Here is a 27,149-nt window from a genome sequence, read left to right as displayed (position 1 = left end):
GGCACTAGTATTGGCGGCTGTTCTCGTAGTTTTATCAGCTGCAGCCGCTGGCATTTTGTGGTCTGCATTCCGTCAAATTTTGGGACAAATTTAATTAACATTACGCAAAGGCAAAAATAGTCAGCATTTTGCAATGCATTTTGCAAGAGTGCTGCCGAAAACTGATTAGCCCGCGACCGCTCTTTATAGCAGTGAAAATTCATGCACAAATAATTAAGAAAGAAAACCCTCAAAGGGGGAAATGGAATGCGTTTGATAGCAGTGAGCTGTGAGCCAAGGAATGCGACACACAGGATGCACACGGGGACACAGAATGCGGCGGAAATGCATGTTTGCATAATGATAATTAAAAATTTAATTGAGTACAGCACAAAGCATATTTTTAATGCAACATTGCATATGCCCAAAGGGACGGGGGACTGGCATAGCAGTTTGGCGACAAGCTGGCGAAAATAGTTTGCGGTTCTCGTGGGTCGTGGAATGTTGCCCCAAGGGCCTCCGTGTGTGGTGGTGTCCATATGCTGCTGCTGGGATTTTTCGATCCCACGTCGACCCTTCCACGCCCACGCCCACCCCACCACTCACTTATTTTATTTCCATTTAAATCAATAAACAGTTGCTGGCATTCATTATGCAGTAGCTTACGTTTTTCTCGCCCTGCAATTTGCTGTCAATTTCCGTTGCTGCGATCGGGCAGCGCTGCGCATTGCATTTATTGAGAAGATTAAATTTATTTAAACTTTATTAACAGCAGAAGGACGCTGCCGGCTGCCGGCCGCAGCAGTCGTGACAGAAAATATCATTGATAAATTACACGTGTGCAAGCGATTAATGGCAATGCGTGGAGCATGTCCTTCTGTCCTTCTGTCGGTTGTCATAGCATACTTTTGTGGGCCCAAAATCAGCTTCAAGCATAAGCAGCTAATAACTGCAGACCAGCCCAGACTCAGTTCCAACTTATTAAATGTTCATAATTAGCGCATTTTTAACGCTTATCAGCAATGGCAATAAAGCCGCCCAGGATAAAGTATAATTGGTTGTCCCGTCCAACTGGTTCTGGGCTTCGGTTCGGTTCTTTTCAATTAAAGGAGAGAGAAAAGCGCAATGGGGCGGCCGCAGCGGGCACTTTGACGGCTTTTGAGTTATTTTTTCCAATGAATAAATAAAACAAATGAACAAACAAACGAAAGACTGACAGAAGAACAGCGAGAAAGACGCAGACCAAAGCGGGCGCACACTGGGGCGCCGCTGGATATAGTTGGCGTGTTAAATGGAATAAAACCAAATCGAAATTGAAAATGAAAGGTGTCGCTGTCATCGGACTGCCAGAGCCACTGCCACTGCCACTGCCAGTGGCAGTGCCACCGCCCCTAGGCATTGCTCCTGCTGCTCCTGTTTTTGTAATAAAGTGGAATTTGGCACGTCGGTTGGTTGCTCTTAACGCATCGCGATGCGATACGATGCGAGAGGACTTTCATTTCGCTTAATGCGTACAGAAATAGCCCAGCTGGGTGGCTCGCCCAGCCTGGCAGCAGCCTCACAATGGCAAAGTGCACACAAATAAATGCAATAAAATGATTGGCATGTCCCGCTGAGCAGCCCGAAACAGGCGAAGATCCTTTGTTGCCTTGGGGTCTGGCCATGGGTTCGGTGTTGGTGTTGGCGTTGGTGGCGGTCTCGAGGTCTAGGTGGAGGTCCGTGGATGTCCTGGGTGTGGACCTGGACCAGGTGTTGCCTGCTTCCGTACAGGCGCACGCTGGTAATAAAGCGCTTATAAAATTTCATTTATGCACCCAGCCAGCCATCGCTCTCCTCCTCCGATGGTCTCCCAGCTCCAGCTCCAGTCTCCATCTCCAGCTCCAGCTCTGGCTCTGGCTACGGCTCTTTGTGGGCGTCGGCATCCTCTTGTGCCAGCTCTTTTTCGCTTTAACAATTTTTATTATTAATACATTTTGTTTGCTGCATTTGCAGTGGCAGGCTGCAGTCTGCAGCATCATCAGCAGCAGCAGCAGCAGCAGCAGCAGGTTACGGTTGCCAAAAGAATGCATCCTCCCAGTTTGGAATTTCATGTTGCTGGAATTTTCATTTTAAACAAGCTGCAAATTGCAGTTGCTCTTTTTCTGCAGTTCCCCCTGCTGCCCAGGTCGAGGATGGTTCAGATTCAGATTCAGATTCAGATTTTTCATTACTTTCATTTCGTTTCGTTTTGTTGTGTATTTTGTGGGGGCATATTGTCTGTGTATTCTCTGTATATATTTGTTTGACTCACCTAAGTATGCTTGCTGGGGCTCCGCCATCTGTATGAGTGCCGAGTCCTTTTTGTTGTACAAAATCTTTACACGTTGCACATCGCCGTATACACCTGTGAATGGGCAGATGAGTGGGGAATGATGATTATTATTAGCTTTGGTTGAAGGCAAACACAAATAAAAGTATCTCGAATCTAATTTCATTGCATTGCCACTAAAACTAAACGAGTGTCGCAAGTATTTCGAATGTCGAGACAGAGTCTAGAGGCAGAGAGATGACAGATTGTAGCTGCTGCACACAACTAATGACACATTCTTTGTGGCTGCACATTATTCAAGTGTCCATGGAGCTCGCTGCTAGTGGATATTCCGTAAAGTTTTACACGCCACCAAAAAGCCATAAAATATACGCGAAGATATCCACTATCCCCCGGCTTCGGTTTCCCACGTGTCGTGTGTCTGTTTCTGTGCTTCTGCGGCTGGCAGGAGGAGCACTCGCATTATTGCCGTGGGCGACTCTGTTAGTATCATGTACGAGAAACTCATAACTAGCTCAATAAGTTCGCTCCGCTCTTTTTTTTACGAGCCTCAATACCAGCCAGAGAGCTGCTGCAGTTTCAGTTTCAGCTTCAACGTCTTCGGCTTCATCTTCTACCGTGTCCGTGTCCCTGCTCTTATCCCTTTTTAAGGCCGCAGCATGCCACAGATTTAACAGCGCTGCCAAGCAAAAACAAAAAAAAGGAGAAGAAGGTGCAACTTTTCGGCGCAGTCCAACGCGTTATTGAATTGTATTTTACGAGCTTACTTACGCCACAAAACTGTGCAATATGCGGGGTCCTCGGAGCACCGAGTCGGAGCTCTCCATTAAGAGTCGGACACGTACTTTAAGAATTTAAGTATTTGGGGATGTAGCAGCACCAGGAGCTACACTGCTCCTTGTTATTGCTGGGATTGGTCATTGGACTTTTGCTTTGACAGCTGCCCGAAGGTCGGTCCATTGGCCCTTGAACGCTTGGGCGACTGGCTGGACTGGACTCTGCCTGGAACCCTCTGGAGTCCCTTCAGCCATGTGGAGCCAATCAGCGGCAAATTTGAAGCAGGGCGCAAATTGCCATCAAGCATACAAAAAAATAGTTGCCAGGGGTTGCGAGGCAAGGGCAACCCCAATGCAAACAATGTAAAGTGCAGGACTTGCCCCTGCCACTCCGCTCCATCTGCTGCTGCTGCTGCTGCTGCTGCTGCTGCTGCTGCTTTTCGCCCAAGACAACAAATCGAATAATGCGCAAAGTAAATTTTCAACTACTCGCAGTAGTCCGATCCACACAGAAAAATACAAGAAAAAACCAGCAGAATCGGAGTAAGAAAAGAAGTTAAAACTTGGCAAGCAATGTGGCCATAAAAGTGAGGGGCAGGCAGTCAGTCGAAGCGTAGCGAAGCGAGCGGAGCGCTAACAAGTTACAAAAGTAGCAATGGAAATGCAGGTAGTAGTAGTACTCGTAAATAGAGCAGAGTTGCAGGAACTGGGAGCTGGGAGCAGGACACACAGTTCAACAGTTGGCAGTAAATCCATTTTATACAGATGACTGGCTACCTGACTGACTGACTGGCTACAACTAGAGCTTCTGCTCCCTGTGGCTGTGGCATGCTAGTCCTGCTATCCTCTGCAGCGTAAACTGCTAACTTGACTTATGCCAAACACCGAAAAATTTCGTTTTGCCAGAAAATTTCATGGCAACAATTGCAGGCAGAAAAGGAAGAAAAAAGTGGGAAGGCCAGACTTGGATGGAAGTATATGCAGGTATTGGCAGTGAAGCGTATTGAATGCCAGTTCTTCTCTGCATCTCACTGCTGCTTCTGCTTCTGCTTGTGCTGCTGCTGCACCAGTCACCAGCATAACTTGACGTCCAACGGGGCGTATGAGAAGCTGCCGGTTGCCGGCTTGCCGGTTTGGCCATGCAAAGTGCCTCGAACCGAAACCACCCAGCGGAAGGCGGCAGCAACGGCATCCGACATCCGACAGACTTGATAATAATTTATTATCGGCTATATTTGCACAGCCACTGGCACACTGCAGGAGGAGCAGGCATGGAGGGGAAATGTTGCTCGAGGTTTTAGCTGCCGCTTCTGTGTGCCGTTTTTTATTCATTCTTTTTTTATATTTTTTGTGGGCTGCGCGACACTAACGTATGCAGACAGCGACGCCGATTCCCAGATGGCCCATTAGTCGTCTGTTTGAGCATATTCTAGATGAAGAAATATGCGGCTGGCGCTGCCACATTAGCCCGAGAGTCTATAAACTTTTGTTTGGCCCCGCACCAGATCGATGTGGATCCACTTTAACCCTCACAGCTCCATATGTTGTGTGCCATCTAATGGCAGAGATAAAATTGAAATTCCATGCAGTTTCCGCCATTTAATCATGCAAACTGTTTGTCACCTTTCAAATTATTTTGCAGCTAAAACGATTTACCGGATTGACATTTAGTTTGCATTTTGCCGTGTATAAGCTGGTGGCAGGGAGGGGAATGCCGAGTGCAACACTATCGAATTGCATTGCTGCCACAACATGCAGCGCATATACAATTTTATGAAATTATTTCGCGTGCACAGGAAATCACGCACCAAGGAGCAGGAGAGCAGGCGAGCCAGCGAGCAGGAGAGCAAAAGCTAAACGCATAAAAATTCAATTAAACACGTTTCAATAATGATATTTTCGGGGGCAATCATATAAATTTTTATCACGCCATTACAATTATGTAAGCGGATTACAAGCGGAGCATATGTCGATATCTGTATCTGTTTCTGCATTTCCCCCTGTTTGTTCCCCAGACGATTTGCCAGACTGATTAAGTTTTCTTTTATTGTTATGCAAAAGCGAGCGAGCGGAGGGGAAAGTCTCTCCCCTGGCTGGATGTGGCCAATCCATGTGTGTGTTTGGTTCTTGAGTGAGGCAAGGACTTTATTGAATGCTTGACAGCATAAGCGGCATGTGTCAAGTGTCTAAAGAGCATGCCCCAGAGAGCCCATGGGTCCTGGATCCTTTCGATTGAGTCGTCCTCGTGTAGGCTCAAGCTCTGCTGGCTCTCAGACTCAGGCGCAACAAAGCGCTGTCAAAACTAATAAAATGTCTGACTGCCGCCTGGGCCTCGAAAAGGGTTTGCTGGGGCCCAAAACTTTTGCCTGCCCTTTCCCAGCCCTGCCGAAGTGTGCCATTTTTTCTTGGGTTTTTTTCTCGGTGTGTGCCACTGATGGCTAGATCAATCTAAACGCACTGCCGTTTGAAGTTCCGTTGCTGTCTCTCTCTCCCGGACTCCCCGCTTGCCACTCTTATTATTTGGCATGCAAACAGCTTTCAGGTGAGCAAGCAGCGAACCGCACAATGGCCCACGGACCCAGGCTCTGCCCCCTCCAAGAATGCTCAGCGCCTTTTGAGCTTGAGGCAGATGTTTGAAGTGCAAAATTTGCCACCTCTCGTGCCTCACATGTGTGGAAATTGTTGTTACGTGTCCCTCCTGCGTGTTGCCATTAACATAACAAAAGCAACCGTTTGCCAGTTGCCATTTGCCACTTGCCGCTTGCCGCTTGCCGCTTGCCACTTGCCAGTTCCTTGTTTGTCGTACAACCCGCCTCTTAAGTGTCTGTCCCACTGTCTGTCCCGTGTCTGCTTAGCTACTTGGAAATTCAAAGGTTATTACATAAAATTTTAGCTTGCCATTTGGCTGATTGCCCGACTCCTAGCTGGCTCCTGGCCGACTCCAGGCCGACTCCTGGCTGCTGCCGTCAATTACTCGCTGGCTGGCGACCAAGTTTATCTAAATCTATTGGCACTTCGCTGGCTCTGGAGCCTGGCAGTTTGAGAGAAGGTCAATAATAATACGCTTAACGTTCAACTTATCGACATCTCCTGGCTCTCCGTCGGGCTCGTTGTCGTTCCCGTTCTGGCTGTGCAACGGTGCGTATGATGTATCTAACTTTTTTGCTACTTCTTTTTCCTGTTGCTCCTGTACAGCAGTTTCTCCTTTGAAGCGTTTAATCAGCAATCTAAGCTTTATTAGCAGTGCACTGGCAGCTGCCAGACGATGCCAGAGCTGGTCCTCCTGCTGCTGCTGCTGCACTCGACTAAGCAGTCTGCTGATCGGCTTTCCTGTGGCTCAGTTGCCCTAAGTCTACCCCAAGGACTGTTGGCTGTTTGGCTAGTCCACACTGTCTGTGGCAGACTCCAAATCCCTGAGTACCCCCTCCCGTGTCAACACACAACGGACAATTTTTAAGCAATTAATACGTTTGGCAAATTTTTGCTTACTCCGAGCGATAAGCCCCACAAACTGCTGACAGAATGCAGTGCAATTTGTGCGTCGTAAATATAAATCAAAGGCAGCAACGAGGGTCCCAGGTTAAGGCAAAAGCAAGCGGCTTAAACCAACGACCGACTACAGCACCCCAGTCCGCTCTTGCAGACCGTTCTCTGGCCAACCAGCCAACGAACCATTCGGCTCCCCACTGACCTGCCTGCCCTGGACCCTGTTCGTTGTGGTTGCGTTTGTTTGGCAAAAGTTTATATTTGGGTATTTAAACTCAAATTAAATGCATTTGCATGCAAACAAAGGGCGCACACACATGGAACTCCCTCTTACATGTGTGTGTGTGTGTTGCCGCAAACAAACCGTTTTGTGTCACCAGAGACAAAGGGAGTCAGTGAGAGACTTAACATTGTTGCTGCTGCGTATGCGAGTGTCTCTCCTCTCCTCTCAGAGTCATTGTGGCATTGTGCTGTTGTTGCAACACAAACACACACCCACACACACACTCGAAAAATACACCAGAGAGAACTGTGGTGGGTGTTATTCTTGTTTCTGTTGCGGCAACAAAATCCATTATGCTGCAATTATGAGCCACACTCGGCTGCATAGAGATAGCCCCGCAGATAGACCCTGAGAACAAAATTTAACAAAAACTTGACAATCGATGTATTTTGGTAATTAAATCAAGTACATAATGGACGAATGCTGGCCAAGACTTGTCTCTGTGTGCAGCGCAAGTGAAAAGTCAAGTGGAAATGCCATAAAATAATAAAACCAGCCACACAGACACACAACCATCCACCCACCCACAGAGGAGGGAGACACAGAGCAATTCAAACAGCAAACCCCATTAACTTTACAAAGTTAGTTAAATTCATTTGGCAAACAGACGACAGACAACAGACGACAGACAACAGACGACGACAAAAACCAGCAAAGAGACAGGAGAACCCAACCAGAATATTCCCCACTCGTCGTACCATCTAAGGAAGCAAAACCAAACGCAAGCCCAAGCCCAAGCCAAACCCAAGCCAAACCGACTACGAAAAGTCACAAGTAAATTTTATTTCAATTGTAAAAGCCAGCAAAAACTACAATACGATTGTGGTCCGTGTGTGAGTGGAATAAAAGGAGTACACACATACAAACATATGTATGTGGTAAAAGGGAGAATGGAGACCACACACACACACTCACTGAGAGAGAGACTGAGAGACAGAGGCAGAGCTACAATGGCGACAGCAACAAGCGCAATGATAACTAAATAAATGGACATTTTTATAGCTATGCACTTCCGCACTCAATCTTTTGTGCTGCCAGAATCTGTGTGTGTGTGTGTGTGTGTGTGGGGCAGGATGAGCACATGTTAAAGCATGTGTTTTGTGCATGCATTTTAGCCCCACACACTCTGGCCCCCGGATGCCCCTGGGCGGCAGCGCAACAATGGGGCCGAACGTGGAGCGGAGTACCCAAGCCACGACGAGAGCACACACTTAATTCATGTAATTTTACACAGACACAGGCACACACACACACACACTCTCGTTTAGGGGCGAAGAGAAGACAACGCTGAAGCAACAAGCGGATGCACAAGTGCTGCAGAAGGAACGCTCCTAGTCCTCGCCCGAGTGCGGTTTCACTTGTTGCCTTTTCAGCCAGGAAGGGAATGATGCCCTGCCCTGCCCTGCCCTGTTCCGTTTTTAATATATGTACATGACGTTGGAGGGCATTTTCATTTTCATTTTCATTGTTTTACAATTTGTAAGCAGAACTTATGACTGGATAAATGGCAGCAGGAACACGGACACTGGTCTCCCACAACTATTTCAATTTCAAGCTGCCTGATGGATTTGCCGGACCCGACTGGGACTGGGACTGGGACTGGGACTCTGGCTCTGACTCTGACTCTGGTCCGGGTCCGAGTTCCTATTCATGCAGCTGGCAAAAAGCTATTAGAAAGCCATTTGTTGCTGGCTTTAGCCAGGTCTCTTTCCATTTGGCAATACAATAAATACTGGCAGTGCCAGTGCCAGTGCATACACTTTTTATGTTTCCCCACCACTTGAATGGGTTTTATGACCTGATCGAGGTGCACAATCCCACAACTCCAGTGTGTAGATTATTGGCTTTTGGGTTTTCCTTTACTAAATTGCTTCGATCGCTCTCTGCGTTGAGCTCTCCCGGTAGTTCTGCTGAGGGAATGGCTCCGGCTTTATATTTCCCACATGGCGGATGCATTTTATGTGCCACCGTTGCATGCACCGATACGTTTTTTTAAGGCTTTTTCAATATTTTAAACATTTTGTGCCGCTTTTCAGTTCTTCGGCTTTTTTTTTGTCAGCTCTTGCTTTGTTACCCCTGTCCGCCTGTCCCTCCTCCTCCTCCACATATATGTATAAATAATTCATGGCACTTTTGCTGATTGCACGTAAATGGCGTAAATGCCAAACGGAAGCGGAAACAGGGACAGAGAGAAAGAGAAGGGGAATGGGAATGGGAATGGGAAGAGAGCCGTGGATTCTTTTTTGGCCTTTGGGCAGACATTTCACTCGACTCGGTACGTACAGTGTAAATTCAATGAATAATCAAGTAAACTACTTATAAATTGTTCAAGAGGTGTAAATATATGTATGTGGGGCACATGGTGTGTGTGTGTGTGTTGGCCGGGGCAAGGCTAGACGCCGGGGCAAGCATTCGTACGGTTAGAGATAGATTCAGACTCGGAGAAGTTACAGAGAACAAAAGAGAGTGTGAGAGAGAGAGAGAGAGCTAAGAGATACTTTGGGAACAAGTTCTACGAGTGTATCCATCTCTCACCGCCGTACTCCGCCCCCCAGCGCCTTCGCATTGCGCCACAAGACAAACGGAAACATAAAAATTAATAAAGTATTTGTTTTGGTTTTTTTTTTGCTTTGTTTTTTTGTGCAGACGTACCAAAGAGGGTAAAGAGAGCATCAGGCGTGACCATCTACAGAGAAAAAAGAGAAAATAGAGTATTGTCGTCAGTTAGCGAGAGATTCGTTTTAGGTGTATTACAAATTAAATAATAAACAAACAAATAAACACAAGAGTTAACAATAAACAGTAGAAAAATCAATGACAATTACAGGATGAATGAAGAACTGGCCATGGACCAGAGAGAGAGAGAAACCAGACAGACAGACGGAGAGCGAGAGATCGAAAAACTGTAGGCGAAAAAAGTCTCTCCGGGTTGCATACATTTTAATTTACATTTTTTATATACACATATTTTGTTTATGTTTTTTTTAATAGTTAATATTTAAATGGTTTGAAATGCAATAAAACAAATAATCGCACGTTGCGGCGCACTATTTGCTTTGGTATTTGCTTAACCGAGAAAAGAAGTTGGAAAAAAATGCCAAAGGATTTTAAAATTAAATACAAATAAAATATGCAAACAAAATAAAAGGAATATTTGATAAGCAAACATGAAAGGCAAACTAATTGAAAGACTTTACGAATATTTTACTATATCATAATCTAGTGTGAAAGAGAGAGTGGGGTTGGGGTGGGTCGAATGGGGGAGAGCCCGAGAAACCCTGGCATCGGGGGACTACTTATGGCAAACATATCATATCTTTAAGGAAAAATCACAGACTGATAGAACTTACCTCCTCATTTAAATTCGAGACGAGCAATACATTCGAGTAGCCGCGCATGGCCGGTGCCGTGGACTGCAGGGCCCCGCTGTTGGCCAGCGAGAAGGCGGCCAGATTGGGCAGGGCGTTGCTGTAGCCGCCGGTGAGCTGTGTGCCCAGACCCAGGGCAAACGGTGGCAGGACACCAGGAGCACCCAATCCATTGACTAAAAGAGAGATCAAGATCGAGCAATGTGAGTTCTATATCCGGATTTCATATGCTTCTATGTATGTTGCATGCAACTTAAGCTCTAGGTGTCTAGACGAATCGATAGCAAGTGTAAAGCCAGAAAAAGACTAAAACAAAGCATAGATATATATCTTCGTGTGTATGTGTGTGTGTGTGTTTGTGTGTGTGTGTGTGTGTGTGAAGCTTAGGAAAACATAAATGATAGAAAAAATCGGGAAAATGTTCCGTTCGTGTTACCTATTTTATCACCTGTTAGGGAGGGCCGCTGGCGGGCGGCAATCAATAGCAGATCGTTGGTGTTCATCAGTCCGCCAGCGGTGGGCATCAGATCGACGCCGGGCTCGCCCGGTGGCAGCGCGGGATTCGTAAAGTCGCGCGACTTGTCGTTGTTGTACTTCACATTCAGGGCCGTCAGCTTGCTGTTGTCAATGCGAAGCGTGCAGCACCCATTGTAGATGTTCTGCCCGTCCAGCAGGGACTTGGCATGCTGGGCGGAATTGGCATCCGGATATTGGATGAGGGCCTAACGAAGAGAGAGCGAAATACGTTAAGTTACAACATGGCTAATCCCTTGGGGGTGGGGTCTGCTTACCTGGAATGAATTGTTTTTGGTGAAGGTGACAATCTTCAGCACCTTGCCGTACCGCTGGAATATCTGATGCAATATGTCCAGCGATACCGGGTACATCAGCGACTCGACAATCACCCGGAGCACCGTGTTGGGTCCGCCGGCGGCATTGCTATTGTTGCCGGCACTGTTCACCGCACTGGTGTTGTTCTGCAAAATTCCAACGGCGCTGCTGTTGCTGTCGCCGGAGTTGTTGGCATTGTTGCTGGTGGCATTGGCCGCGCACAGAGGCAGCGGAGAGCCGCCGGCCGGCGACTGAATGCGGTAGTCGCTCTGCCCCACAGAGTTCTGCAAGAGAGAGAGAGGCGAAAAGAAGTTGATAGAGATGTTCGAGTCAATTTACTACCGGAAACTTTTATTAGTTAAAGGCGCCAAAACTTTTGCGCATTAATCAAAGGACGGCGACTGGCAATGCACAAAATTTATGCAGCAGCCGACAAGTTATTTTTTCTAGCTTGTACTTCTTGCAGAAGGGACACAGACAGGACACGGCCAGGAATATGCTAAACGATGGCTTGCAGGAAGTAAGCGAAACACACGGCAAGGCAAGGAGCTCCCATGGAGCAGCAACATAAATCTCAATCAAAATCAATAATATCAAGTATCGTAATAATAAAAGGAAACCCTTAAAGGGGGGGAAACGGGAGTCTGCCACTGACTGGAGGATGAGGAAGTGACGAGGATGCCAGGGAGGCCGGCTCTTAGTGAGCAACAAAAAAATGAAATAAAAGCAGAGCGAAAACTTCTTGCGTGGAAATATACACGTTCTATCGGAAAACAATTTAATGACATTCGGAAGTAAATGTATTCCTATTCGTGCTGAATTTTGATTTCGAAAATCATAACGTAAACACATTCGACCGCCCACCTGCCCACCTTCCATCCCCCCTCCACGCACAGCCATTTTCCCTCCTCCTTTGCGACGCGTTTCTGTTTCTGTTTCGGTTTTTTTTTTTTTGTGCGCTTGTCAGCAGCAGCAACAGGAGAAAAAGCGGAAGGAAAGCAAAGGAAAACCTCTCTAGTCGCCATTGCCAGCGTCAATCCTCCCCAGGCGTGCTATTTGTTTCTGCCTCCTAGATAAATTCCTCTGAACGACCGAAACAAAGACAAGGACGACGTGAGCTCTAGCTATAGCTAGCTCCGCTGGCTGTGTGTGGGCCTGCCAAAGTTTGTAAAAATAATAAAAATTGATTAGAATTGCCAGAGTGCTGCTGCGTGGCTATACACGCCGTATCCTCGTATGTGGAATGTATAGCACTGCCAGAGCACACGCTCCCCCCACGCCACCACAGCGACGAGGCAACGATGATGCGGCTTCTTCATCTTCGATTGCCTTTCCTCCTCGAGATGCCTGTGGGAGACCAACCAGCCAGTCCTGGGGTCTGGGGTCTGGGGTCTATGTTCTGGGGCCCTGCTGCTGTAATTTGATACTTCACTTTGCCTGATTATTATGATGACGATGACGTTGATTGTGTAAAAATTGTAATGTAATTGTTGAGAAGCGTTTTGCCCATCTATTTCCTGCTTTCCTGCTTTCTGCTGCCTCCGCTGTTTTGCTTTCCATCTTCTACTTCTACTCTGCGTGTGTGTTTGTGCTCTCCTTTTGGACCCTGTTTAAACTTGGTTAACATTAACTAGCTGTCAAATGGGCAATTGCCAGGCGTTTAAGTACTTTGATAATTGTGCATAACCTTCCACTAGCGACACACACAACACCCCAACCAATGGGGCATAGGGTGAATCATGTGTGGGAGAATGGTCAAACTTCCAGACAGTTTGTAGCTATTTATGGCTTTATAATAACCGCCGTCCAAGCCAGACACCCAACAACACTGAAATATTCGGGCGGCCAACTGGCAGGCCCACGCGGTACACTCAGAGACGAAAAGGGCAGCGAAAAACGAAGCACAGCGATATTTAAATTTAGTACAAACAAAATAGTGATAAGATAAGATAAGGTTAAAAAGATATTTTGGGTTTGCAATAAAATAGTATCTTCAATTTGTGGCAAATATTTATTTATTTATACATTTCTATGAATATTCATTTCCAATAGTGCATTTGGACTTTGTTTTCTCTGCGTGTACAAAGTATTGGTCTAAGGCATTCTAATTATCTGACAGCTTTGGGGCTGGAGTCCAACACAGGGACAGCGACAGCGACAGCGATAGGGGACTGAGGACTGGGGGCTGTGGCCATGCAACCACAACCAGCAACATCATTAAACAAAGCAAATCGTTGCCAGTGTGTGTGTGTGTGTGTGTGTATGGAATATGATTATGCTAGTATCAGTGTGTGCGTGGGTGTATGTGTGGCATGATTATGTATCTGTGTGTTTGCATCGGCCTTTGCTTGTCGCGGTTTTGCCTGTTAATGAGTCAATTGTGTGTTTCCGCTTCGCATTGTGGGTATTCGTAGTGTGTGTGTGTGTGTGTGTGTGTGTGGCATTGATTAGATATGTATACAAACACCAACTAATACTCGAGCACAAGTTACCCAGCACACACACAGACACACCACCACATTGTTATAATTTAATATGACCGAGTGGCCGCGCCATCCTTCCGTGCGATAATGCGGCATTTGATAAACCAAAATGCTTTGATAAGCTAAACGTATCAGGGAACAACTAGTGACGGCAAAGCTGATAAGCATATTTATCGATCGATTCGAAACGAAACGTTTTTTTCGGATGGGAAAATCTACACAAAGGAGACACATGTCTGGCCCCCAAAAACTACAGAGAAATATCCGCCAAGTGGCAGGCAAACAAAAATCTAGAAATCTCTGCTTAGATATTCTGCTTCGAAAACTACTCGCAGAAATATTCACAAGCAAAACTTTTCACTACAGGAAAGGGAGGATCCGAGCAATTGTTCTATGATTCTGATGTGACACTTTGTCGTATTTTCTCCCTTTTATTTTTGCTCTTTTTGCATAAGAAACAATGCCAGAGGAGGGGAGCAGGGAGCTGGGAGCTGGGAGCTGAGGCGACAAAGAATATTGACGCTGCCTTTCACTTAAAGTTTTGCATAAATATTTTTGTTTCGCGCAGCTCTTTCCCGGGACGCTGCCACTTCTTCCTGCCATTTTCCCATTTTACTTTTCCCTTTTCCACACCTTTTTTTTTTGGGCGGAAAGTTTATTTTCATTGCAATGTCACACTGAGTGCCGCCGCACCGTCTTGGCCTCTGCCTGTGAAGAAGGCTGAGGCACACTTTAAACTGCACGGCAAGCCCTTTTTGGGGGCGAGGGCACAAGGCACACGGGCACAAGTGTCGTCGCTGTCGCCCCTCCACAGTCAAGGCGAGCACTTGGCCGGGCTTAAGTGCTGTGGGCCAAGTTAAGAAGTAAAGCAGCTACTGCTGCTTGGCCACAGCTTCCCGGTGCCACTGCAACCACTGCCTGTGCCACTGCCACTGCCACTGCCACTGCATGCGTGGCAAGTTCGCCAAGGAGCTGGCTGCTGGCTGCTGGCCTTTTCCTGTTGATGGAGTGGCTGAACCACGAGCGTAAAGCTGCAAAAGTGTAAACTTTTTTGGCAACAGCTACACTTCACGTACAACAAGTTATGAGGTGGTTCTGTCCTGTAGTTAAGTTTTAAAGCTGAGCCCTGGATTATGTATTACTTTGCTGTGGTTGCCCACCAACGAACGACAGAGAGGACGACTCGTTTATCTGTTGCCGGGAGGAGCTCCCCTGTCCCCCGGCCATTCCGGCTCAACCGTTCGGCTGCTGATGCTGCGTGGTTTTTATGGTCAGAAGAGAAGGATGCCAAAGCCAGAAGCAGCTTGAATGAAACTTGTGCAAAGTGCATGAAGCGGTTACAGTGAAAACAAAACAATATTTGTCTTATTTATGCAAAAGGCAAACGAAAATAGAAAACCACGTAAAATGTGTTAAAAGCCTTTTGGCTGAAGAGAGAGAGAGAGTCAGAGCCAGGGCCATAAATAAATACGCAAAGCAGGAAAATCCGCTGCCGTTTGCCTAAAAATAAAGTAAATATACTGCACGGTCGTAGGAAAACAAAAAGGGAAAAGTCTGTGCAAAAGGCAAAAGGCAAACATGTATTTTGGGCAAACCGTAATAGAAAACTAATCAATACAATGAAAACATTGACATTGTAGCTGTAGCAAAAGTCACTGCAGAGACACATACAGAGATAGAGAGAGATGTCAGTTGTCATCCTCCTGTTGCTCCCTCTCTCGGCTCTCTCTCCACTCTACGGTGCGACACGCAAGTGTGTGAAACAATGTAATTTAAATCCATTTTCAACACGTCACCAATCAAAATGGCAAAAAGCTTTCGCCAGCTACGAGCTATAAGCAAACAGAACAGAGCATAACTCAAAGGATCAGAGCACATACGCGGGCTGCTCTGTCGCCGATGCTGATGCTGATGCTGTTGCTGATGGTTTTGCGCTCCTTCTGTTGTTGGCAAAACAATAAGATTAGCTTACTTCTCCTTTGGCAATGTGGCGCAAAAGTAAACGTGAAAATAAAATGGGAAAACAGCAAAGAAAAACACAACCGCCACGAATAGAAAAATAAACAACGCGCACACACACAGACACTCGTAGACAGGAGTGGGAGAGAGGCATATGTGAAGTTATTTGCACCGTCGAAATCCTTTAACTGCACAGGCCTGAGAGTTAGACAAATAGCGTGCCAAAAGGAAAAGGCCTCATAAGCCGGTTTCAGCTTTAGCTTCAGCCTTTCCTTGCAGCATCGACGACAGGCTGTCAGGACGACATGCCGACAGGCAGGCCGCAAATTAAATAAAACATTGAGATCTCTGTCTACGCTGAGCCCTAAGCCAAATAGGGACTGGGGCTCATATTATTAACACCAAATCAAATGGCGCCTGCAACTACATAATATGTATGTGTCCCATCTCCCGCAGCATTAATTTTGGTCTCCCTGTGGCTGTCGCTTTGGCTGTGATAAGCCTTTGCTAATCAGTTTGATCCCTTTTGTGGCTTAATCGGTTGACATTTGTATTAGTTGGGCTTCGACCCCCTGCCCTCGCCTTGTCAAACGTGCTGCAAATTAATCCCACTTCGTGTTTCATCCTAATTTTACGTACTCCTTCCTGTGTTCTGTCCATTAATTGACAATTGCTGTCGCATCCGTCCGTCACTTTATTCCCATGGATATTTTTTTGCACCTTTTATTTGTCATTTGTTTGCTGTCTGCTTGTTTCTGTCTGTTTATGTGTGTGTGGCAGGACACTAGAATTTCAGTAAAATGCTGCACTGACTCCTTGCTGCTGGCTCTGTAGCTGGCAATTTAATTTAATTACAAGGTAACCCTATCCATCAGCAAAGGGAAAACGAGCACCTGCTGCAGCACACACACACAGACACACAGACACACAGCCAGGACTCTCGCTGGCACACGGACACACCTTTGGGGAAATGCACTTCTCTGGGAGATTGTACGTTTGACTCGACTGCGGCTACAATCAGCTGCGGCTGGTGCTGTTTCTGCTGCTACTGCACTTGGAGGCTGCTGATGGCTCCCGCCGGACTGTGTTTGGTGGCGGGGCATAAGGACGGACTGTAGCAAGTGCCAATTAGGATGATTACCTGCATTTACTGTTCGCACTTGAACACGCGGCCCGCTATCTGAGCCTCTGAACTCTCTGTGCCGCCTCTCAGCATTCAGCGCTTGGTTATGCATTCAGCGGAGATGCCCGGGGACGGACGGACGATTAATCAATTGTGTGTAAATCTAATGAATCCTTTTAGGCGCATGCCAAATGTTGCACAGGAGATTCATTCCAGGGTGCCCGTCTCTTTGTTTCCCCAAATTATTTATCAATCTATTTCTGTGCTTCTTTTTTTTGTACCCATTTCCCAAGTGCCTGTCAACCCTTTTTTCGCCTTAAAAGAAAAGGCCAGCAGCTCAAAAATTAATTTATCAAAATTACCCAACTGGCAACTCCCCTAGACAGTGGAAAGAGCGGCAACAGATGTGGCATGTGGCACAGGAAGACACAGGGACAAAACAATCACATGTCAAATTTGAAACCCACTAAACAATACACAGAGGGAAACGCTGTGCTGGGGCGGACCTTTGGGGTCGTAACTGGAGATTTGGGTGGAGAATTCGGATGGGAGTTGGGTGTTGGAGCAGCTCTGGCTGGTTTTTGCGGGCAGCTCGTTGTGGTCGTAGCCGCGTGAACGTTCCCAGTGCATTTATCTTCATTTCGGGTGCCCAGACTAGCTGCCACACTGCCATGCTTCTACGAATCTTAGTCAAGGTTCACCGCAGCAGCAGCAGCAGCAGCAGCAGATAGCGAGCGAGTGAGCGAGAGAAAGCGATAGAGTAAGACATCAACATCAAGGAAAATAGTCACAGGCAAGAGCCAGGCGAGGTACATAGATGTAGCTGGCTGTCGTGGCAAAAGGTGAAAGGACATCCCAACGACATGACATATTAGAATCCTGTTACGCAGCAGCAACAGTAGCAGCAGCAGAAGTGGCTGCCACAGTGGCAGTAGCATTGCCGGTTGACTGCCAAATTGCCAACATAAATGTCAGTGTGTGTGTGTGTGTGTGTCTGTAGGGAGGAGGCGGAGCAAAGGCGAAGGCGAAGGCGCTGCAAAGTATTTTTCATTCCTGTTGCTTCTTGGTTTTCCATTCCATTCCCCACATTTGTTTTATTTTCTATGCCGTGCAATCACTCAGCCGTTGAAATCTCACATGTGTGTGGCTCTACCCCTCGCCCTTTAACGTGTCTGTGTGTGTTTGTTTGTGTGTAGCTCTGTATCTATGTTTATGTGCGTGCGTGTGGCAAGGAAGGAGATGATTTGGAAATCCTGTATTGCTGATTTGCTGTAGCTGCTGCTGTTGCTGCTGTCGTCGCAGCTTTGCCTTCAGGTGCGTGTTTCGTTCCCTCTGTGTGCTGTTGTGTGCTGGGGTTAAAATCCCTTAAGGCCATGCAATGGATTTCTCTCTGTCTCCCTTTCAGTCCTTCTCTGTGATGTACAACATTTTTGCTGCTTCTGCTGCTATTCTTCTACATAAATTTAATGCAGCAAATCCTTGTGGCCATGGGCGGTATCAGGAAATAGACTGAGTTACTTTTTTTTCGGGGAATCTACAACTAACGAGGGAATTAAAAAAAAAGTGTTGCCTTGCCCCCAGGCAGGGAAAACTCTTGTTGCCTCTTCTGCTAAGATTTTTCCATGTTTCCCAATACTCTGGGTCGTAAGTTTTTCCCCATGTTCGGTAAGCATCTTATCTGAAGACTTGCACATTGCAAGAGGCAACGGAAAGACACAGAGAGAGACACACAGCAGCAGCAAGCGAATGACAAGCAGCGAAATATGACGCAAGCGGCAAAATAAAGGAACAGTCAAGAGTCGCCAAACAATCAGGCGAATGCTGCCTGCCACCAGGTGGTGGCACACACAACAGCTAGAAGACAGGCAGGCCAGGCGCTGCCGCGGAGGTGGCAGCACAAAAGCCAATGAAGACAGTTGTTAAGATGCGAGGGCCAAAACGCAAAAAAGAAGAATCTGTTACAAGGGAGAAAGAAAAACACACACACAAGACACAAGACAGAAGACAGAAGACAGAAGAGGACCTAGGACATGTTCCAACAATGCGTGGGGAGAGTGAGAGGGCAAACTGAATGAAATGAGAAATTGTATAAATATGTTGGCAGGCAGCGACAGGCTTTCCACACAAGATTAAACCTCTGTGGGTGTGTGTGTGTCCTAGTCCTAGTCCTAGTCCTAGCTGCTCCTTACACTCTCTCATGCATTTTAAGAGATTTTCCACTAGAGCCAGCAGCAACAGCAACAACTATGGCAAGCGGCGTTGACTTTTCCCACTCGTCTGACTTGTCTGGTGTTGTCTGTGCTGGCGGGGAGGAGTTGGACTGGGGTTGGGCACGGCAACAAGGCCTTTTACTAGGATTAGTAGTTAACAAGAGAAATCTGTCCACGCACACACACACACACGCACATACAGGAGGGGTGCCGTGCCACAGCCAAAAGGTAATCAGTGAAATGTAACTGTATTGTGTTGGTCTAGCTGTTGTTTGTGGCTGCCCCATTGTTGCTGCCGTTGCGGCTGCTGCTGCTGCTGCTGTTGCCGTGTCACCTACTCCTAAGGCTCTGCAGGGCTCTGCAGGGCTCTGGTACTCTCGAGGCTGCTGCAGCCTCTTAACCTTTTTTTTCGGCTGCTGTCGCCTGACGATCTCTTTTTAAGTAGTTTGCTTTGGGGCTCACCACCAAGGGAGGAGCAGCAGGAGCGCCACCTGATGTACACCCAAACCCCCCGACCCAAAAGGTGACAACGCCGCTTTGGGGTTTTCCTTGCCATTGCCCGAACCCTCTCCACTCTCCACTTTAATTTAAGTAATCAAAATATGCTTTTGACTTTGAGCACTAAGCAGCTGGCATCCCACAACTGTCCCTCTGTCTGTCCTACTGTCCTTTCGTACGAGTCCTGGTCTGCTCTGCATTCGTTTGAGTCTTCTTGGTATGCGTGTGGTTGCCATTCGGCAACCTATATCTCAGTGTCTCTGTGTGTGTGTGTGTCTTCCATGTGTGGGTTGTCCACAAAACCCCAAAAACTATGCATTTTACTGCCTTTGTCGTGCGTGCGTGTGTGTGTGTGTGCGGCCATGTGTATTTATTTGAAAGCTTTTTAAACTTCAGTCAGTGACTTTGTGGCTTACGAAATTAAAATTAGAAATTGGTTTAGAATCCTTCTCCATATCCCCACAAACACAAACACAAACACACAATGGGACACTGAAATGATACTTCTGTGTGCCATTTATGATGGGATTCCTCTCACTCTCCCACTTTCAATGGGAATTAAGTTGCCCAGAAAGTGTAATTAATCAGAGAGTTTCGGTCGACCATATCACATTCCGGCAACGTCGTCGTACCCGTCCCAACATTAGCATATAAATCGCAGATTCTTCAGACCCAAAACTTAATTGCCACATTCATAACACTTGGGACGAACCGAAACTTAACCAGAATCATAGATATATATGTATATAGAAGGACTTTTTGTGTACTCACATTATGACTCTGATCCGTTTTGAGTTCGCGATGATTGGAGAACTGTACGTAGACCATGCGTCCACGCATTTGTGGCGGATTCACTGTGTAGCAGGACACCATCGATGTGGCAGCCATCTCGTCGGCCATTTCGATGAACGCCTGGTTCTTGCCCTTCAGCACGAGGACGTTTGTCACGCGACCAAATGGTACGCCCAGGGCAATCACATCCGATTCACCGGACTCGTTTGGAATGTTCCGCAAGTGGATGACTTTCGAGGCCTTGGCTGCAAATACACAAGAGAACAGAGAAACATTGGGTAAGGGAAAATTGTTTAACCAATTGCAATATTAAACAGTTGACAATCCCTGCCAAACAAAGAGACGCGACACTCTGCACCTCTTTCCCCTCCTTCCTTCTTTCACTTAATGGCTGTCTGCACTTCCGCTTCCGCGCTTCACTTAATTTGTTTATTTTTTGTTGTTGGCTATGCTTTTTTTTGGGGTTTTATTTCCTGCTTTTGTGTGTTGCAACTTGCAACCAAATCGCAGTGGCAACAAAGAGACAGCAGACGAAAATAAAAATGTTGATAACATGCCCAAAAGCTGCCACATTTGTATACACTTTGCACAGTTAAATCCCTTGCAGAGGGAGGGGGAATGGGCGGAGAACGAACCCATAAATTCATTCATTGCACACTTTCAACGGCTGTGAATAATCCAGCAGGCAACACGGCGACAATGTCCGGCAGAAGCAACAGCAACAGCAACAGCATCAGCCAACAGACAACAGACAACGTTTGAGGCTTTTAGCCACTCGCCCGCCATTTGGACCATTCTGTCGGTTGTCTGTCTCTCTCTTGCTGCTCTCTTTTGCTGCTTGTTTGTTATTTTTGCATAAATAAAGCGCCACCGACTGGGGGCACAAATGGGATTTTAGGCTGCTGCTCCTGCAGCTACCTTTGGCCCTGCAACATTTCTGGGATTTCCCTGCATCCATTTCCCTGCAGCACCTGTCCAAAAGTGCCTTAAATTTTTATAAACAAAAGCAAACAAATTTTGCCACTCTTTATAAGCCCCACCCCCACCCCGCAACGGGACACAGGAACCGGAACCAGAACCAAAACCGGACTGGAATCTGCTGTCTGGCGGGGTCTCGTTTCGTGCGGCGCTTAGTCAACACCTGTTAATGTGTTGGTTTCATTCGCTTTTTATTTTGTGTGTGTTTGTGTTGTGTGGCACTTGCATTTGCACCTGCAGCACACACACGAGAGACTCGTTTTTCGGTGTTCATATGCAAATTAACTGCAGTCACCTCACCTCACCTTTCTCCTTCTCTCTCTCTCTCTCTCTCTCTGTGGGATATTTGCTAAACAAGCCAAACACATGAAGAGATGGCCGGAGATAGTCCGTGCTGCAGAAAGTGGTGGCTGCCCCCGAAAATAATTCCCCAATTTAATGGCACGACAATCGGAGAGTGGAGGAACGAGATTCGTTTGCCCGCATAAGTATGCTAGGAATGCCAAAGATTGAAATAAATTGAGGGTCTCTCTCCTTCTCCTTCGATGGGACCTATTGCCCTCGGAGCACCCCGAACATAACTCATAATGTAAAAGGGTCATTATCCGGCCAATTCCCTTCCACTTTCAATCACAGACGCAGAGGCAGAGAGCAGAGGCAGAGTCGGTGGCCAGGTCAATGTGCCGATTTATTATACAATGAAAGAAAAACAGGGCCAACAGGCAGAAGCCTGTTAGCGCCAATGAAAAGGACCGTCCTACAGGCCATACTGTTTTTTTGTTGCTTGTTGCAGGTTGAAGGAAAAGTCGTGCCAACTTTGAGAGGCTCGACCTGGCTGGAACTGCCATTGCCACTGCTGCACTCTGACTCGGGTCTGGTCAGGTCGGGTCACTCTCTCTCTCTCTCTCTCTCTCTCTCTCTCTCTTTCTGAATACAACTAATCGGAAATTACACTTTTTGATTAGTTCGAAACGGAAATGAAGTTGAAACGAAATTATGCAACTAGCCCCCCTGGCCACCCGCCTGTCCCGCTCCGCAGACAGCAACCCCTCCATGCGGTCTGGTCTCGTTTGAGCTCTCGATTCGGCAGCTCAAAAATTTATTAAAAATCAATGGGCAAAAACGATGAAAGCCTCACCATAAATAACAGACCTCCTAAAAAAGAGTGGCGAAAATCGAAACTAAATAAAACCTGTACAGTGTACAGCCCGGAGGCTGGCAGGCAGGCAGGCAGGCAGGCAGGCAGGAAATGTTCTGCAGAAGACAAACAACAAATCAAGTGCCGTTGGGCAGTTGCCGGAAAAACCATCGACAGCGAAAATATGTAAAAGTATCTATCATGCATGATGACGTTGTCGGCGGCAACGGAACAGAGCGACAGAAGGGACAGAAGCGACTGAAACGACATGAAATCCAGGACTAAAAAAAGTAAAAGAACGCAAAAAAAGAAATAACAAACTGCCAGAATTTGTGGATTTTTTGACGTTCGCCCATCAACAACTCAATTTGGTTTTTGGGTAGTACTCTGGAGCTCTGGCAGATTTTTTCGCTCTTATATTTTTTATGATTTTCAGCTGCTGCTGCTGCTGCAGCGGCATTGGTAGATTTGTTTCAAATCGCAACAAACGCTGCTTGATGGTGTGAAAACGAAAAATGTCTGTGCAATGAGCACAAATCGACAAGCGAACTGAGAACAGAGAACAGAACTCCGAGAACTGCGAGAACTGCGAACAAACTGCAGTGAACCCGTTTGCTGAACAGAAAGCGCAGTGGATGCCTTCGGGGCACTGCCACAAAGGCAGACACGAGGACAGGGGCAGGGACAGGGACATTGGCAGGGGCATAATTGAAAAGGAAGATGGCGACGAGCTGACGACGGCCGGAAACACAGCCAACAAGCCCTCGGAGCACAGCTACTGCCTGCCACCCGTGGCAAGCTGCAGTCTAACACAGAAAAAAAGGAAAAAAAGCAAAAAAAAAAAAAAAAAAAAAAAAAAAAAAAAAAAAAGAATTGCAATTTGAATCATTCTGTTTCTGGTTCTGTTTTTGGTTCGGTGGTCGGTCCGGGATTCTGGTTCTGTTTCGGCATTGCCCTGCGGGCGAATTTGTTACGCCAGTTATGGCCATTGCTGCTTTTTAATTAACATCAAGTTAAATAACCCAAAGACAAAAAAACACACAAAAACAAAGGGAAAAAGCTAACTATTGAAATATTGTTTTCCAACAAATATTTGTGCAGCAAACAATGGATAAAAATTGCTGAAACAGCCAGAAGGAGGGAGACAGAGAGAGAGAGAGAGAGGAATGAATGAAGGACAAGTGCAAGGGCTTCTTGGGCAATGAATTTACATCAAAGTAATTATCATGTGATGCTAAATCAACACGAAAAGAGCGATACATTAACTGCAAAAGGGGCAAGAGCACAAAAAATGAGTGCAGCGCGATAAAAATTTGCATGCGATAATGATGCTTGGCTGTCCTGCCAATCCGCTCCCTGGATATCGTATGTTCGGAATATGAATAGCAATCATTCGCTCTGCTGCGCGTTGAAATGAGCTGCAAGCACATGGAGGCCAAAGCTCAACAGTATTAATGAGCCACGCACATACACACACAGGGAGGGAGAGAGAGTGAAAGCGTGAAAAGCGTTTTCAATTAAACACACACACACGGACACACCCATGAGTGTGGCATGAGTTGCAGGAAAAAATATATACATAAATAAACTATTTATAGCTAATTGAAAAGTTTGCAAACTGTAATTGAGTTCGCAGTACGATGCTTGGGCCCCATAATGAATGGTCAGTGGCGCGGACCACCATGACGTATGTGTAATAATTCCACCCCCCGACCCCACATTCGATGCGCACAAAAGTTAATTAATGACAATTTAAATTCATAAAGCAAACAGAACACCGAAACGTAAAATTTGTAAATGAAAATGAATGGAAAACGGCTGGCAAGCTGAGAGGCAGCAGAGAACGAAAGTTGAACAAAAGGCCAGTCCAAAAAGAACGAACGGGGGAATGCCCACACACACACCCTGCCCGACGCACTCCCATCCTGTGTGGTTGAGTCAAAATAAGTGCTGATTGTTAATAACAATTAAATTTATGCTTACACGGCGGCATTTAATGATTTAATGAGAGAGCGAGTGAGAGGCAGTGGGGGGCGAGCGTTTGAGTGTCGTGACGCCAGTGTTTGTCTCGTGTGCCCGCCTACCCGACACAAAACTTTTGCCTTTTGGGTGTGTCAACAGTCGAATATATAATTTGAATAAATACACAAAAGGAAACCCCCTTGCGTCTTTAATTATGCGACAGTAAATTAGATTTTTACAGGCCTCACACATCATAAATTTTAAATTGTTGAACAAACTTCTCTCTATCCTGTCACTCCTCCAGCTTATGTGTCTCTCCATTTGCCAGCTGTTCTCCACTCTGTCTCCCTGTCTGTGTGTGCATAGGGACTTAATGATATTTGCTTTTGGCTGGGCCTTTCTTGTCTTTAATTTCAACATTTGCCATCCACGCATAATCAATCATGGCACAAATTTTCTTCTTCGCTTTTTGGTTTTGTGCTCTTTGGCAGCAAATGAAACTCAATGCCAGCGGCCTTGTTTGCGTTTTGCGTTTTGCATTTTAGCATTTTTATGTTTTATTTTTTGCCTTCTTGGACCCAGACAGGCCCTGTGGCATAAGTGAAAATAACGATTTTCTTTTAGCAGCTCGAGCCTAAGACCCGCAAGAAATGTAATTCATTAAAAAATGTTTCTAGGCTGAACAATTTGGGTTGGGGGATGGGTGCGGTCTGCGGAGCGGAGGAGACCTTGCCAAGAGTCAATGCACGCAGTCTGGGACGCTTACAAATTTTAATTGCATTTCAATTATGAAAAGTGGGAGAGCAAAAAAAACTCTGCACAGGCTATACTCGGCAGCTGCATTGCCTTTTAGCGGAATGCAGACTGCAGCCATCAGACGGCGAGGCAGTCTGTGAGTCTGTGGCAGTAACTGGGCCAGGAATCTGTTGTAACTAGAACTCGCTCAGACTCTCTGCTTGGCAACTCCAGTAAATGTTCCATCAATTGTATAAATTATGAGCACACACACACAGAGAGAGAGAGTAGAGACTCAGAGCCAAGTGCTTCAGTTTGTTAGCCTTTGCAGAACTTTTCCACTCCATTTGTGCATTATAATTACTCAGCTAGAGGGACAGAGAGGCAGAGAGAGAGAGAGAGAGAGAGGCTGCTGAGCCGTCAACGATGCGTATGCTTAATTAAATTGCGCACAAATATTCACTGTATCCGGCACGCACACACAGATGGGTCACAGAGTCAAGTCGAAAGTCAAGCCTGGGCCATACAAACAATATCGATGATGAAACGCTGAACTGTTCAACTAACCGCACACACGTACAGTGCCAGCCATAAATAGCTGCACACGGACAGCGGCTAGCCACAATTGGTGGGGAACGGAGTGGTGGGGCCAAACCAGTTGACAATTGCTGTTTGCCTCCGGTCTGGGCTTGGGTCTGGTACGGATTTTTATCCTTCTTTCAATGCTGTCTCAATATTGATACAGACCGCGTCGTTCCACGAACGGCAGAGCAAAAAATAAAGGAGAAAAAATTATGACAATATTATTTTATTGACTGGGAAAATATTTACACGCAACGCATAGCAGCAGCAGCGGCAGCGGCAGCAGAGAAGAGACGTGCGAATGATATCCGAGACAAGGCGGCATGGAACGGCACGCAGGACACCGCTCTCGATGTCTGCCAAACTGTCGCCTTATTGGTTATGGCAATAAAAGCGTTTAAGTGTTTGACCAGTCCAAAGGGATTGGCTACTACTGCACGCCACTTTCTCGATGACAGCCAGAGTGCTTGGAGCTTTAAATTGATTGAAGCTACAGATTGAAGGGCTTAAGGGACTAGCGGCCAGTGATAACTGGCTAAGCGTGAATTTGAGTTATTTTTTCAACATATTTCCCATCCCGTTTATCCGTCTGCCTGTCTGTCTGCCTGGCGTAGGAATTAGCAATGCTAAAATCAACCGAAAAAATACATTCCGTACGCACGAACAGGCAACAGCTGCAGCTGTGCTCTGACTCCTCACTCCTCACTGCCTGTCTGCCCCTTTTTTCTACCCGATTTCCACACCTTTAACTGTGTGTGTGTGTGTGTGTGTGGACCGTTAAGCCCCCAAAATCGGTCAATAAACAAACAAATGTTGGTGGACTATACAAACAGAATGAGCGAGCGGATCTCGCGGTGTTTCAGCAGGTGATGTTTGAGTTGGAGTTTGGGCTGTGCGGAGTGGGTTGTGGGGGTAGGGGCGATGCATGTGTGAGAGCTGTAACAATAAACAACAAACTGAAACCACACACACACACACAGAGAGAGAGAGGCGACAACAAAGGCAAAATAGACGGACTCTGGCCACGCTTTCACCTACGACACGACAAACGAGACACGCGACGACCCGGTCATGCCATTCATTCGTAGGGTCTAGGGCTCTGGTCTAGACTTTGGGCTTCACAAATTAGCTGCTGCTGCTGCTGCTGCTGTTGCGACTCCCTGGGGCCTCGTACAACTTGCATGAAATATTCCAAATAATAAAAAATCAAATAAATCAAACGAAACTATTTATTAGCAAACTCCTCTCGTCCCTCCCGATAATCCCTCGGCACCAAATGGGCACACTTTCGCATTTCGGTGGCCCGCTACCTCCCTCCTTCCCGCACTTACTACAAGTGTGCTTGAGCCCCGTCCCACACTTGAAGTGGTTGGGCGTGGCTGCTGGCCCTGTGCTGCACATGCCAAAGTGTTTTTATTACATTTACGTGAAAAATTTGTTGCATGTCCTGGCTGCCGTCGCTGGCATTGGTGGTGTCTCGATGTATTGGTTTTAGTGGCACACACAAATACAATTGACAATGCCAAAGGACACGGCCCATATGCGGCGAGCAGGGCAGGGCACGGGCACAGGCACAGGCACAGGAGTCGATAGGCATGACAGTTTTGGGCCAGTTCGTGTGCGCCTTGTGCGTGTGTTTTTCTAAGGCCTCGGCCAGG

The 27,149-nt window shown here is 46.7% G+C and overlaps 1 protein-coding gene and 1 long non-coding RNA gene across 8 annotated transcripts in view; both read right to left on the bottom strand.

Moving 5' to 3' along the window:
* The window catches only part of LOC117585707 (polypyrimidine tract-binding protein 1), a 146,971-nt gene that overhangs the window by 5,365 nt on the left and 114,457 nt on the right, over positions 1–27,149 (bottom strand). For 5 of the 7 annotated variants that reach the window (XM_034275340.1, XM_034275339.1, XM_034275343.1 and 2 more), the window contains 6 exons: positions 20,076–20,341; positions 10,992–11,315; positions 10,637–10,922; positions 10,183–10,376; positions 9,485–9,518; positions 2,270–2,362 (listed from right to left, as the gene is read on the bottom strand). In XM_034275340.1, the coding sequence (XP_034131231.1) occupies positions 2,270–2,362; positions 9,485–9,518; positions 10,183–10,376; positions 10,637–10,922; positions 10,992–11,315; positions 20,076–20,341 (1,197 nt within the window). The remainder of the gene's footprint in view (positions 1–2,269; positions 2,363–9,484; positions 9,519–10,182; positions 10,377–10,636; positions 10,923–10,991; positions 11,316–20,075; positions 20,342–27,149) is intronic. The other 2 variants (XM_034275338.1, XR_004573935.1) reach the window with 2 other exon arrangements.
* LOC117585716 lies at positions 14,490–19,570 on the bottom strand. Its single transcript, XR_004573937.1, has 3 exons — positions 18,918–19,570; positions 18,788–18,790; positions 14,490–14,505 (listed from the first exon to the last, which is right to left on the bottom strand). It is a non-coding gene; the product is annotated as an uncharacterized LOC117585716 (long non-coding RNA).

This window comes from Drosophila guanche, unplaced genomic scaffold, assembly GCF_900245975.1.
Source record: "Drosophila guanche unplaced genomic scaffold, DGUA_6, whole genome shotgun sequence".
In the NCBI taxonomy this organism is placed as follows: Eukaryota; Metazoa; Arthropoda; class Insecta; order Diptera; family Drosophilidae; genus Drosophila; species Drosophila guanche.
Note: the sequence above shows the minus strand (reverse complement) of the source record. Positions and strands in the feature narration are given on the sequence as shown.